Genomic DNA, 15,585 nt, shown 5'->3' with positions numbered 1-15,585 from the left:
ATATGGTAGTTCTATTTTTAGTTTTTTAAGGAACCCACATACTGTTTTCCATAGTGGTTGTATCAATTTACATTCCCACCAACAGTGCAGAAGGGTTCCACACCCTTTCCAGCATTTATTGTTTCTAGCTTTTTTGACAATGGCCTTTCTGACTGGTGTGAGGTGATACCTCATTGTAGTTCTGATTTGCATTTCTTTAGTAATTAGTGATGTTGAGCATCTTTTCATGTGCCTCTTGGCCATCTGTATGTCTTCCTTGGTGAAATGTCTATTTAGGTCTTCCGCCCATTTTTTACCTGGATTTTTTGGGTTTTGGTGTTGAGCTCCATGAGCTGTTTGTATATTTTGGAGATTAATCCTTTGTCTGTTGTTTCATTTGCAAATATTTTCTCCCATTCTGAGGGTTGTCTTTTCATCTTGTTTATGGTTTCCTTTGCTGCTGTGCAAAAACTTTTAAGTTTAATTAAGTCCCATTTGTTTATTTTTGTTTTTATTTCCGTTACTCTAGGAGGTTCCACAGTATCTTTAAAAATAGTGTTTAAACATCTTTGGCCCATCTCCAGAGATTTGTATTTTCACATTAAGACAAAAAAACAGAAGTTAGAAACTTAAAACTATAGAAATGTTTGGTACCAATATCCGTTTTCTTGTATGGATCAAAATACCATGCAACCCCAGTTTTGCCTCCTGTGGTAACTGGGTGATGACCACAGAAATGAATCACAAAGTCATTTTCTTAATTTATAGATAGGATCTAATAATAACTCCAAATGTGAGATATGGTCTTTTATTAAAATCCAAATATGCGGCTTCCCCGGTGGCACAGTGGTTAGGAATCCACCTGCTAATGCAGGGGACACAGGTTCGAGCCCTGGTCCGGGAAGATCCCACATGCCATGGAGCAACTAAGCCTATGTGCCACAACTACTGAGCCTGCACTCTAGAGCCTGTGAGCCACAACTACTGAGCCTGCATGTCACAACTACTGAAGCCTGCGTGCATAGAGTCCATGCTCCGCAACGAGAGAAGCCATTTTAATGAGAAGCCTGCACACTGCAATGAAGAGTAGCCCCCGCTCACCACAACTAGAGAAAGCCCATGCAGCAACGAAGACCCAACACAGGCAAAAATAAAATAAATAAAAATTTAAAAATAATTTTTAAAAAACCATTAATTAAAAAAAAAAATCCAGGGCTTCCCTGGTGGCGCAGTGGTTGAGAGTCTGCCTGCCGATGCAGGGGACGCAGGTTCGTGTCCCGGTCTGGGAGGATCTCACATGCCAGGGAGCAGCTGGGCCCGTGAGCCTGCGTGTCCAGGGCCTGTGCTCCGCAGTGGGAGAGGCCACAGCAGTGAGAGGCCCGTGTACCACAAAAAAAAAAAAAAAAAAAAAAAAAAAAAATCCAAATATGCTGACCAGCCATTAGTCTTCCTAGTTGCACCTGGTGGGGCCATGTTCCCACCTCCTCCTCACCTAACTGCTTAGATTAACCATCTGCATGGGGAACAGTAATAATGGAGATTTTTATTTAATATATTCAGTTAGAATCTGTATTCAGACAAAACTCCAACTTTATGATAAAAGATACAAAATAAATACAAATTGAACTATTTTTATGGAAATTGGCATTAAAGTATTCACTAATTTTTATTGTTCTAAGTGGATGTAATAGTTAGCTTAGGGATTGTTTTCTCAGTGCACCTGAGTCAGCAGTCTGTAGTTTTTCAGGGTCCTTTATTAACAAGTGCTGAGGCTTGCAGCTTCTGGCTGTCTGTCCAGGGATGAATAAGAGAATGTGGGACTTAACCCTTTCTGTTTCTACACCATCTTTATACCATCATCTTGCGTGTTATAGCATTTTCCACCTTTTACGAAAAGAATGAGAGGTTCAAACCACCCCTGTTTTCTCACCTTAGAAGCTGCATAACTTATAGTCACAAATCACAAATCAAAATACCAAGCTAAAGCATATTTTTTTCTTCCCTCAGAAAGGCTTTGGGCTTCCTGCTAGCCTCTACTGTTTATCTCAGACTTGCAAGGTCATCTCTTCCTTAAAAAAAAATTCTGAATTAGAAAAGTTAGCTTTTAACACTTAATTTGTGTTGTCTTAGCACTGGTTTGATGTAGTTTACTTATAAATTATGGGTAACTCTAGAATTGTGTGTGTGTGTACCACAACTTCTTTGTCCATTTCATTCATTGATGGGCACTTACGTTGTTTCCATGTCTTGGCTATTGTAAATAATGCTACTGTACATATAGGGGTACAGATATATTTTCGAGTTAGTGTTTTTCATTTCCTTTGGATACAGTCCAGAAGTGTAATTGCTGGATCATATGGTAGTTCTATTTTTAATTTTTTGAGGCACCTCCATACTTTTTTCCATAGTGGCTGCACCAATTTACATTCCCACCAACAGTGCACAAGGGATCCCTTTTCTTCACATCCACGCCAGCATTTGTTATCTCTTGTCTTTTTGATGATGGTCATTCTAACAGGAATGAAATGATATCTCATTATGGTTTTAATTTGTATTTCCCTAATGACTAGTGATGTTGAGCATATTTTCATGTACCTGTTGGCCTTTCATGTATCTTCTTTGGGGAAATGTCTATTCAGGTCCTTTGCCCATTTTTAAATGGGGTTATTTGGTATTTTGTTATTGAGTTGTATGAGTTTTTAAATATATTTTGGATATTAACCCCTTGTCAATATATGGTTTGCAAATATTTTTCCCATTCCATAGATTGTCTCTTCACTTTGTTGATGATTTCCTTTACTGTGCAGAAGCTTTTTAGTTTAGTGTAGTCTGCTTGTTTATTTTTTATTTTGTTTCTTGCCCTTTAGGTGTTGTATCCAAAAAATCATTACCAAGACTCATATCAAAGAGTTTTGTTCCTATGTTTTCTTCTAAGAGTTTCATGGTTTCAGGTCTTATATTTAAATGTCTTTAATCCATTTGGAGTTAATTTTTGTGAGTGGTGTAAGCTATGGGTCTAGTTTCATTCTTTTACATGTGACTATCCAATTATCTCAGAACCATTTATTGAAGACACTGTCTTTTCTCTGTTGAGTATTCTTGGCTCCCTTGTCAAATGTTAGTTTATTGTATATGCTTGGGTTTATATCTGGTCTCTTGATTCTGTCCCATTGGTCTATTTGTCTGCTTTTATGTTGATACCATACTGTTTTGATGACTATAGCTTTATAGTATAGCTTGAAGTCAGGAAGTGTGATGCCTCCTGCTTTGTTCTTCTTTCTCAGGATTTCTTTGACTATTCAGCGTCTTTTGTGGTTCTGGATAACTTTTAGGAGTTTTTGTTCTACTTCTGTAAAAAATGCCATTGGGATCTTTTTTTTAATATAAGTTTTTTAAAATTTATTTATCTATATATTTATTTATTTATTGTTGGCTGTGTTGGGGCTTCGTTGCTGTGTGTGGGCTTTCTCTAGTTGCAGCGAGCAGGGGCTTCTCTTCATTGCAGTGCATGGACTTCTCATTGCGGTGGCTTCTCTTGTTGTGGAGCACAGGCTCTAGGCACACAGGCTTCAGTAGTTGCGGCACATGGGCTCAGTAGTTGTGGCTCATGGGCTCTAGAGTGCAGGCTCAGTAGTCGTGGCATAGGGGCTTAGTTACTCTGCAGCATGTGGGATCTTCCTGGACCAGGGCTCAAACCTATGTCCCCTGCATTCGCAGGCAGATTCTTAACCACTGTGCCACAAGGGAAGTCCCACCATTGGAATCTTGATAGGGGTTGCATTTAATCTATAGATGGCTTTTGTAGTATTGACAATTTAACAATACTCTTCTAATGCATGAACATGAGATACCTTTCCATTTATTTGCCTCTTCCTCAATTTATTTTATCAGTGTCATGTAGTTTTCAGAGTAGAGATCTTTCACCTCCATAGTTAAATTTATTCCTGAGTATTTTGTTTTTGATGCTCTTGTAAATGTGGTTGATTTCTTTATTCCTTTTTCTGAAAGTTTGTTGTTAGTTTATAGAAAAACTACTGATTTTTCTGTGTTAATTTGTATCATGTAACTTTACTGAAATCATTGATTAGATTTAACAGGTTTATGGTTGTCTTTAGGATTTTCTGTATGTAAAATCATGTCATCTGAATATAGAGACAATTTTATTTCTTCCTTTCCAATTCTGATACTTTTATTTCTTTTTCTTCCCTGATTACTCTAGCTAGGACTTCCAGTACTATGTTGAATAGTGTGGCACCCTTGTCTTGTTCCTGATATTGGAGGAAAAGCTTTTAACCTTTCACCATTAAGTATGATATTAGCTATGGGCCTGTCTTATATGGCCTTTATTTTGTTGAGATATGTTCCTTCTATTCCTAATTTGTTAATAGTTTTTATCATGAATGGATGTTGAATTTTGTAAAATGCTTTTTCCACATCTATTGAGATTATCATATATTTCTTTTCCTTCATTCTGTTAATATGATGTATCACACTGATTGATTTGCATATGTTGAACCATCCTTGCATCCCCAGGATAAATCCCACTTGATCACGGTGAATGATTCTTTTAATGTGCTGCTGAATTCGGTTTGCTAGTATGTGATTGAGAACTTTTAAATCTGTATTCATCAGAGATATTGGCCTATACTTTTCTAGTAATGTCCTTTTCTGTTTTTGGTATCAGGATAATGCTGGTCTTGTAAAATGATTTGGGAGCGTTCCCTCCTCTTCAGTTTTTTAGAAAAGTTTGAGAAGGATTGGTGTTAATTCCTCTTTAAATGTTTGGTAGAATTTACCAGCGAAGCCGTCTAATTCTAGGCTTTTCTTCAGTTGGATAGTACACATATTTTAAAGTAGAAATCCTTACATTTAAAATTTTTAATTTGAAATCAGTCTCCATCTTGGCCATTTTTTAAAGCAAAAGTTAGTTAATGACAGTTTTATATCAACTTTATTATTACTACCATTACCTCCCCAACATTTGAAACCTTTCACATCTTTCCATTTCCCTTGTTTTTTTGTTCTGGAATCTCTGACTTTTACAAAAAGAGTTGGCTCAGTGAGAGTCAAAGCAAAATTTAGGTGCCCTTGGATTTTCTCTTACATCTAAAACCTCAATAGATATCCAGTGTTTACCTGGAAAGTGGCTGACTGCATTCTGGCAAGGGCTTCAGACTATCAGAAGTGGGATTGTTGGACTCCCCTGGTGTTCTGGTGGTTAAGACTCTGAGCTTCCACTGCACTGGTCGCCGTTTGATCCCTAAACCAGGGATCAGGGAAGTTCTGCATGCTTTGGTGACAGCCAAAAAAAAAAAAAAAGTGGGATGTGGGATTGGTGTCAGAAGTGGGATCAATGCCACTTCTTTTTTAATCCTACTCCTGTTGGTTGGAGGTCTGAGGATTGCCTTAAGAGTTGAACAATCACAGGCCTTTGTTGTTTACCAGATTAGGAGATTCTTCTTAACCCCTCTCCTCAAACTAGGATGTCAACTCCGTGAAAGCAAAACTTCTGATATATTACTTTATCTCCAAATTTGATAACAGTGCCAGCACTCCGTAAATATTTGTTGAATGAAACTCCTTAACAACAAGATTTAGGTTGATTTCCAACTGACACCCATGGATTAGATATCAAAGTCTAAGATCTTGTCAGCATCTTGTCTTTACATTCATAATGCAGTTTGGAAATGTCTGTCTCTAAGTAGTAGACACCCCTGGCCCCTTCCAGCTCTCATGTTAAAGGATTCTGCCTTTAGGCAATTTCAAACACCATCCTTAAGTGGAGAGACCCTTACTCCTAAGCTACATCTCTGTGGCATTGAGGGTCATTGTCTCCTTTGGCAGGCAGAATATGACAGTGAGTGTTTAGGAGGGAATCTAGGGGATCAGGCAACTTCCCTGCTCAGTCATATATGCTACAAGTTTCCTTTCATGTCGTTGAATGAGCAGTGCCTCCAACAGTTCCCATGGACAGGGACTCATCCCCAGGCACCAGGGGCCCCTTGCAATATTCACCCATTTGGCTGTCAGCATCTCATTATCTTTCAGTAACCCCTACCTGTGGATTTGCAGGCAGATCAGGATCCTGAAGGGTGATCTTTGTCCTCCCCCTCTCTCTAGTGCCTCACTCTGGGGAGGATGGTTTGAGCACCCGCAGACATGTATTGAAGGTAGCGGTGGGGGGGCATTGTGTCCTGAGTGGAATCCTTCTCCCAATCCTCCATGGTGAGGGGACGGGAAAAGAATGTTTTCCACTCCACAGACTGCCTTCCCCCACAAGGCAACCTCACCCTTCATCCATTTCATCTAGCCAGTATGAGGAAACACTGAGGTGGCAGTGCCAGAACTATTCTTAGCAGGGGATTATAAAGAAGGAATCTGTGAATACTCTTACATTAATCTTTCAGTCCCTCTGGTACATATTTACTCTCAATCTAGGCCATATGTTCCTTAGGAAACCAAGAAGCTTTTACAAACAAAGATTAGAAGCAGATTCTGAGCCTTCTATAAATGGTGGCCCCCTCATCTGCAAATTGACAGGTCCTAGCACCAAATGACCTCAAAACAGAGTGGTCTAGCACTAGGGTTTTCCAAACTTTTTCTTAAACCATGCTTATGGCTGAGTGGGGAAGGCTGTAAAGCTTATCTACTTCTATTATCTCATATCCTTTCCAAATCAATTTGTACAGATTTGTGAACTTAAACAAAAAGAAAATCCTATGAAGAAAACTGTACATCATGTTTAGGGGGATTGGTTTGCTTTAGATTTTTGTTTTTTGTTTCAGCCCCAAATTAATAGTTGCCTTGAACCCTTAGTTCCTTAATATATGGGTCCATGGTATCAAGCTAGTTAAAGTTCCACTGAATTATAAACTTTGTCTATGTGACTCTCAGTTTATCAAGGGTCAGTCCTGTGTCTATCATGGTCACCACCATGTGCCTCACACAGTGCCTTGTACATAGTGAACAGATATTTCTTCAGTGAGTAGATGAATGGACGCATTTACTTAGCCTGCTTCTCTGCATATTTAAGTAAATTAATCTGTCCTCAAAATGGTCTACAAATCTGGTTTTTGTCAGCAAACCACTTTTACCTTTGTTTTGTTAGCACTGATGTGTGGTCTTACTTTTGTGGTGAAAGGTGTGACCCATGTAGAATTGAATGATGCCCCATCTTGCCATGAAACTGCTCTTGCTTAAATGACTTTTTATCTTCATACCCTCCATCCATTAGGAATTAAATGTTTATTTGGTTTAAATCTATTTCAATAACCCGAGGCAAAAAGAACTGAAAAGTTCTTTTTACAGACAAAGCTTCTTAGTCAGCAGATTTACAATGAAACAAAGAACATGCTCCCAAGTGGCAAAGTGTAAAAATATGGGAAAGGTTTAGATAGAGTTCCCTGAATTGAAACAAACCACCATCTATAGGTAATCCCAGTTTCTCTTTTTACCTTTTGTGCTATGTTTGAGGACACAAGTCTGCTGAGAGAACCTGCCCCCAATTTTTGAAAAATGCCTTATTTTAATTAGTAAATCCACATTTCAAGTTTGCCTGAGGCTTGATGAGCATGATGAAGCGGGACAGTGCTCCCATCCATGGTGACATCAACGAATAAACAGCCCAGCTCTCCTGGCACTTTCCTCAGCTTCCCTGGCCTGACAGAAGCCCTTTGTCATCACTGACCAGTAGATGCTTTGTGAGCTTGTAGTGTAAGAGTTTCTAAGAACTGACAGTCATCCTAGCAGGTGCTGCTGAATTTACCATATTGAGATCTGTTAAAACCACTCCATCCCACAGTGGAGGGACCATAGAGAGCCTAAGATTTGGTACAGAGCCCTGCAGTTGCATATATGTTGCATGTGAGCTAAGCTCAGATCTCACTCTGGGAGGGTGATTGCGCATGTGGAGGGCAAACAGGGCAATGCTCTGCTACTCCAGAGCATTTCTCTCCAGGCTAAATTATTCCTCTTCACTGAATCCCTTAATTCTGGGAGAGTTCTACATTCAGAGCTGTCCTGAGCAGGTAGGAGGTGGCAAGTTTCTTGTTCTCTGACAAGGTGGAAGGAACTGAAGTTACAATAGCTATTAAACTCCGATATGCTGAAATTAATCATTTCAAAGGCCTGTTGTTTGCCGTGTAATTCTTCTGAAAGCTGAATGGTTAGTGATTTAAGGGAATTTAATGCTACCTTCATAAATGATTTTCCCTTTTCACACCCCTTGATTTTCTGTGTTGCTTGAAGCAAAGTAATGACTTCTATGTAACTGATAATTTTAGGAACTTAGCCTGCCATTCATTAGAAAGCAATTTGCTCATTTTTTGTCACAAAGAATGTTCCAGGGCATAAAAATGCAGAGGTGCTTTGAAGTGCTAAAAAATGACTTTTTAATAGATGAACACACCTAGGAAATCATACTCCTACAGTGCAATCAGTTGACTCAAACCCACTCGCACATGGAGCTAAAGAACATATCACAAATGGGTAAGCGCTTTTGTACGGAGAGGGAGTTTCTGTCTCTCTTTCAGAAGACACTGGCAGAGTTGGGTCCTATTCTTTTAATCAAGTCTCTGAACATCTCTCAGACCTCCATTTGGAGGGAATGGGTGATACTAGGGTTGTTTACCCACCTGCTTTTTACCATTGTGTGGTCCTGATGTGATAACTGAGAAGATACTTGCAGAAGCAGTTGTTAGGGTGCACGATTTGTGCCCCTTGAAACAATGGCACTGTGTGTAAGGTGTGGAGGCTCGGGCTTTCTTGCAGGTGTGTGTGAAGCATATCGGCGTGCTCACTTCAAAGGAACTTCACTCCTTGGAAGTACATATCGTGCTCTGCCATCTTCTCCCCCTCCCACTTCCTGTCATTTATCAGCTTCCTGTCTGTGGCTAGTGGTCAACTGGCCGACCCCAGCTCCTGCTGTGCTGTGGCTTAAGTCATCACCTGTAGCTCCTGTCTCCATGACTTACCCCTCTGTCCTCTAGATTTCTCGTTCCCAGAACACCTGATCTTCATCCTCATCAAGACATCCAGTGTCTAGACACCTCCATTTTTTTCATCAGCTCCCTCCTGGCCTCACTTTTTGCTTCCTTAAATGCCACTCTTCCAGTCCTCTCCACTCTCCATTCCTGTATTTCTCCTAAAACCCCACGCCTCCACTCTTCTGACTAGAAAATCACATTGATACCAATTGCCCTTACCAGAGTCCTTTCTATTCTCCACCCCACAAAAACTATTCACCTCCTTCCTTCTCTTCTCAGAGGAAGTGAGTCCCTCCTCCTCTTCAAGGCTGGTCCCTCCTTCAAGCTGGTGCTTGGACCCCAGCCTCCCATCCATCCGAGCTCCCTCATCATCTCTCCTCTTTCCTATGTCTCCTCTGCCACTTGCCCAAAACTGGATCCATGTCCTCAGCTAAGAAACACATTCCAGTCTTTCCCATCCCCACCTAACTCTCTTCAGGAGAAAAACAAGACCCTTGGCTGAGCTTTTACACTTATACACATATTCCCACCGTCACGTTCCCTCCCTTTTCTCCTTCTCACCAAGACCTTACCAAGTCTCTCCTTGACTCTCCAGCCATTCCATCTGTCATGGTGACTTTCTAATTCCCAAATCCAATCCATTCTCCTCTTTGTCTTGTTTAAAGGACAAACTTGTTTCTTCTAGAGTAGCATCATTCAATAGAAATATAAGGCAAGCCATGTATATGATTTTTCTAGTAGCCACATTGCAAAAATTAAGAGATGGTGAAACTAATTTTAATAATGTATTTTATTTAACCTAAAATATAAAAATGTCATTTTGATGTATAATTGATATAAAAATAATTCATATTTTATATTCTTTTTTAAATTATTTTTACTAGGTCTTCGAAACCTGGTGTGTATTTTGCAGTTATAACACATCTTAATGTGGACAAGCCACAGTTCAAGTGCTCAAGAGCCACATGTGGTCAGTGCTACCATATTGGACAGTGCGGTTTTAGATATTCTTCTGTCACTTACCTTTTGGAAACAATCTCTTCTGGCCCTCCTCCAACCTCTCCAACCATTCTTTCTCAGTGCCCCATCTCTGCTTCCTCTTCCAGCCCCTCACATGCTGTTGGTCCTTAGGATTTCACTTTTGGCCATTCTCTTTTTTCACCTTACACTCTCTCCCTGATTCATATATTCCACCTATTGGCTGATGATTCCCAAAGTCGTATGTCTGAGTCCCACCTCTCAGTTTAACCTCCAGCTGGTATAGCAAACCCACAGATGTCCAAAGTTTGACATGCCAAAATGGAACTCATCATCTTCCCTCAAAAATCTTCTCCTGTCTCAGTCAGTGGTGCCACCATCCACCTAGAGGCCCAAGCAGAAAACTGGTGTTCCACTTGAATTGCTCTTCCTCCTTCATCCCCTAGAGCTAATCAATTATAAAGTCTTTGCAATATACTTCACCAATATTTCCTTAAATATTCACTTGTTTCCTTCTCCACAACCACTGCTTTAGTCCAGATATACATCATCCCTCTCTTGGATTATTGCACTGGCCTCTTCAGTAGTCTTCACCTTTACTTCACCTCTATGCCGTACTTTATGCCCTCAATTTTTCACCCAAATAATTTGATGTTCACCTAAAATGGCCAAGTCTGGGACTATACCTCTATTTTGTTAAAAAGGGCTATGTTATAGGTTTCAGTCAAGAGCATTTTCAAGATAGAAGGGTTCTCTTAGGGTAGCACATAGTTCCCTGCCTGACACCCTTCTTTCAACTCCACTTCTTCACTGAGCAGCTCTACAGATGGTTCTAGAAAACATGGGAATACATTGAACAGAATCCGGTTCCTTTTGTTTTGATAATAGAGAGCTCCCGTGGCTTTGGAGACTTTTCTTAAACCTGGACTCTTCCTGGAGCAGTGGTTATTTTTTTTTTTTTTTTTTTTTTGTGTTACGCGGGCCTCTCACTGTTGTGGCCTCTCCCGTTGCGGAGCACAGGCTCCGGACGCGCAGGCTCAGCGGCCATGGCTCACGGGCCCAGCCGCTCCGCGGCATGTGGGATCCTCCCCGACCGGGGCACGAACCCGCTTCCCCTGCATCGGCAGGCGGACTCTCAACCACTGCGCCACCAGGGAAGCCCGAGCAGTGGTTCTTAATTGATCCCAATCCCCCGCTCTGTCTGTCTGTCTGTCTCTCTCTCTCTCTCTCTCTCCCTCCAGACATCTTTGAAAATATAATTAAAACATGCCTCCATTCCCCAGAAAAATGTACATGTACAAAACAATTTGGCATGAATGTCAGGGGTCTCACTGAGTCCCTGCAGCCCATCCATGGGGGTGATAGATCTTGTTGGAGGACAGTTCTAAAACAGTGCTCGCATCACCCACTGGTACCCACCTGGAACCAGGATCAAGGAGAGCTGGGTTTCCCAAGACATTTTGAAAACTCTTAGAGCATTTTAATAGCACATTTTGGAATCTGAAGAAAGCTACGTTTCCTCCAAGGACACTTTGAACATTGTCTGACTAACTACACTAAAAACAATTCCAAACTTGCATTTCTTGGCTAAATGTAGCTGAGTTCCTCCACACCCGCACCTCTCTTTATAGAAGCTGCTTGGAACGACTTTGTTTCTCACAGGCTTTCTGAGCCTTCCTCCCTAGTTGGCTCTCACGTTGCGCTTGTCTTGGGTTGTGACTGACTTCCTTGACCTCCTCAGTCATTTCAGAAGCTGCCCCAAGGGCCCTGGCATTGAACCCTCTTCTGTGCATCTCAGGGCATCGTGTCCTCTGCTCCACCCCTTGCTCTGCCAGCCCAGCATCCCAGGGGGGGTGACGGGCGGGGAGGTGAATACCTGGGCACTGGCCACCCTTGGGGCCCTTTGTGGGGTGAGAGCCTGTGTCAGGGTAACACTCACACATCTTCAAGAGTGTCTAAGCTTTCTCTTCAGCAGCCGAGCTGCTGGGCAGTGGGGTTGCAGCCGGGATTGACCCGTCACGGTCCTTCCATGCCCACAGGGAACATGGGGCCTGGGGTGGTGACTCCACTCTCGGGAGTGGGGTGGGTCTCCAGCAGCTTGCACCCCCAGCACTGGGGAGGAACAGGGCTGCCTCGTGACTTAACACCACGTCACGCACTTGAGCTCCCAGACCTCTCCTCCACCCTCTCTTACTCGAATAGCTGCACTCCCGCCCTCTCCAAGCTCAAGCCTGTCCTTCCTCCTCTCTCCTGATTATCCAATTCTCTTGCTCTCTTGCCAGGTTCCCTCCTTAAATTTCTTTCCCAATGGAAACTCTTTCTCCTTTGTCTCCCCGAGTCTCTTCAGAGCCCCACTTGCCCCCATGAGGCCCCTTCGTGTCTCTGCTCCTCCCCGCCTCACCCCACGGCTCGCCTTCCCAGCCCTCAACCTCTCTGCACCTTCCTGCTGATTCCCAGTTGCCCTCACAGCCTTCCTCCCTCTCCCGTCCTGTGTGCCAGCTGGGAACAACCAGCTATAAAGAGTTTATTGGACTGAAAAGTGAGTGAATGTTCTCACACACTCTACTCTTTCCCACCTCAGCAAAACTTTTCAGAGTCACGTTTCCAAAGGAATCTGAATCTGGAAGGATTTAGATCCACTGAAAAATGCTAAACCTCCAGTGTTTGGCTGTGTTTGAAATCGTTGGCAGTCCCTACCACATCTGATGTTATGAACCCTGTTTATAGATGCCTGGAAAGAAGCCTTTAATGCTTGTATTGTGTTTTAACTTGCTTTCCTTTGGAGGCAGGGAATTGTCAAGTAAGTATGCACAGCACTCTGCAAAAGCCCAGGTGTTCGATGAGCATCTAGAACTAAGCGTTCATGCAGAATTCACAACCGTGAAGGGTCTATACTTACACTCTGCTGAATTTGCCACAATGCAGGTTTCTGCCTTTTGCCCCCTCATCTTCAGTTTTGAAGCAATACAGCTGTAAACATGCTTGTGAAATAAGAAAGAAACATTCTGAGATTGCTTTACTTTTCAGTTTTTAACTGAAAATCAAGGTGAAAAAAAGCATCGGACTGCCTCTACGTGTATATATATACACAATCTCCTGTATATATAAATACACAGTGGTTGTGCTTGTATGCATACTCTGTATACACTGTATAATATGTGACATATTATACAACCTGTGTATGCCCTGAAAATGAGCCCTGCGTGTAATCTCAAATTCTGCCTTATGAACCGTGCTCTAGTCCCAGCGTCCCCTTGCTCCCATCTCAGACCTTGGCTTGCTTTTGTCATACATTCAAACAGTCTTAGGTGGAAGAAGAAACCCACGGATTTCATTTAAAAGTTCCACTAAAACAGAAGAAAGAGCAGATGTCCCGGGAAGTGATAATTAATGCGAAGGCAGTCTAATTGTGAGAACTGGCCTGCCCCCGGCCTCCCGCTTTTGCTCAATTTGGCGGTGATGATATCAGCCGGGGGTGTCGTTTTGCAGAGACGCGCTCTCTCCCCATTCTCCGGTGGTGATTATGATGCCATTTGGTCCAATTATCACTTATGATTACATAACATGTTTTGACTGAAGAGTTTCTGAGAAAATAAAGCTACCTTGTTTCTCCCCAGCACAAAAACGCAAGCCCTTCCAGCAGGCAAGCTGCCCTCCCAAGAAACACTGCGAATGATTAGGCTAAATTATTAATTGAACTTGAGTCAGAAACAAAGCAGCCATTGTGCCTAACTCCCAACGACATCCAGGAGGATGTGATTGTTCTTCTGACAAAGAGTTTCTCCCCAGCACACTCTAAAATAAGCAGAGGCCCCAGGCGCATTGGCAAAGTCCGTAGAGGGTGCGGAAGCAGTGACAAGGCTTCCTTTTTTCTCCCTATCCTGTAGGCGCTTTAGTGCAGAGTTTGCCCAGAGACGCCAGGGTATGAGCTTTCTGAATTTGCAGAGCGGTGCACTCTTTCATTTCTGTTTTAGCTCTTTGCTGGCATGCTCGGGAAGCATGGTGTGTGCCACACGGGAATGTCTGTTCACTTGGACGATGCTTGTGCATGAATGAGGTGCTTGCTAGTGTGGCTCTGACCTGTACTAAGTTTCTCACTTGGCTTTGTGTGCTGCTCGCAAGGGGATCCAGGTAATCCTTTCTCTTTGCATAGCCCAAGAGCCGTAGCTAATGGATTTGAGCAAGCGGCGGGAGCAGATGCAGGTCCCTCCTGTCCATCCCTGGGCCCCTAAACTCTGACAGAAGTCTGATTTGAGGGAAGTCCATGTGACCAAAAGATCGCCCTCCTCATATACAAGTCCTTGAGGGCTTACCCATTAAAGAAATCTCTTAATTAAAATTGGAGGCCCAGATCTCCAAAACCAAGCAGGGAAAAGTAACCTTGGGCATGGTGGTAGCAGTTGAATGCAGACCATGACCCTGAGGGACAGGGCAGTGGAGGAGTTTGTTCTGTCTTTCATGCCTTTGCTTCCTACATGCCCTTTCGTGTGGCAAGAATGACCTGGGCACTTGGCCTTCAGGGCCCGTTCCCAGGCATGGCTTATGAGTCCTACTTCACAACACGCCATGATCTCTGGCCACCTAATTCTGAACAGTGTTGGTACATCCCTGTCTGAAGAATGGCCAGTGGGTTCAGGAAGTGTGGCCTCTTCCTTCCCAGACTTAGGCTCCTCTTTAGTTTTAAGACCAACCCCTCTGGCTCACACAGTCTTCCTGGCTCCCAGGAGAGAGGGACTGACCCTGACTGTGATGCCCTACGTGTGGGGAAGCCCAACCCGGTGCCTGTGAATCCAGGACCCAAAATGTCAGAAACAGCTTTTCCTGGGGTGGGGGGTAGGGGGAGGGAGGGGCAGGACAGATCAAACCCAGGCGTGGGGTCCTCCAACTGGGGGAGGGGAGAGAGCCTGGCACTGGTCTTAGCTGACCTCGCCGGACAAGCAACCTTGCTGCCTTTTGTTCAACACTGTGCTTCTTTTGGCCACTCTCTGTTCTAGACCACCCGTTAGCAGAGCAGCTCCCCAGCCTGAGAAACTCCAGAAGAACAGTATCACCAAAAAAAAGAAACTGGTTGAGGTGAGGAGGTTAAATTATTTTGCTTTTAATCTGATATTGATGTTCTAAGATCTGCCTGGTGGACATCACCATCTGCAAGTCCCACACAGCGGTCCCCAAACTTTTGGGCACCAGGGACTGGTTTTGTGGAAGACAGTTTTTCCACGGATGGGAGGGGAGGTGCAGATGGTTTGGGGATGATTCAAGTGCATTATTATTGTGCGCTTCTATTATTATTACATTGTAATATTTAATGAAATAATTACACAACTCACCATAATGCAGAATCAGTGGGAGCCCTGAGCTTGTTTTCACTTGCCACTCACGGATAGGGTTTTGATATGAGTCTGCACGCAATTGGTTTATTATGGTCTCTGTGCAGTCAAACCTCTCTGCTAATGATAATCTGTATTTGTAGCCCCTCCCCAGCGCTAGCATCAGCGCCTCAGCTCCACCTCAGACCATCAGGCATTAGATTCTCATAAGGAGCATGGAACCTAGATCCCTGGCATGCGCAGTTCACAGTAGGGTTCAGGCTCCTATGAGAATCTAATGCAGCTGCTGATGTGACAGGAGGCGGAGCTCAGATGGT

General features: G+C 43.0%; 1 protein-coding gene across 3 annotated transcripts in view; it reads left to right on the top strand.

The window, feature by feature from the left end:
- EML6 (EMAP like 6) overlaps positions 1-15,585 on the top strand; it is a gene marked incomplete at its 5' end in the record, with an annotated part of 331,290 nt that overhangs the window by 288,843 nt on the left and 26,862 nt on the right. For all 3 annotated transcript variants that reach the window (XM_079720647.1, XM_079720646.1, XM_079720645.1), the window contains one exon: positions 14,936-15,014. In XM_079720647.1, coding sequence (XP_079576773.1) covers positions 14,936-15,014 — 79 coding nt within the window. The remainder of the gene's footprint in view (positions 1-14,935; positions 15,015-15,585) is intronic.

Source organism: Hyperoodon ampullatus (assembly GCF_949752795.1).
Source record: "Hyperoodon ampullatus genome assembly, chromosome: 15".
Taxonomy (NCBI): domain Eukaryota; kingdom Metazoa; phylum Chordata; class Mammalia; order Artiodactyla; family Ziphiidae; genus Hyperoodon; species Hyperoodon ampullatus.
The sequence above is the reverse complement of the archived record's forward strand: the minus strand, read 5'-3'. Positions and strand labels throughout refer to the sequence as shown.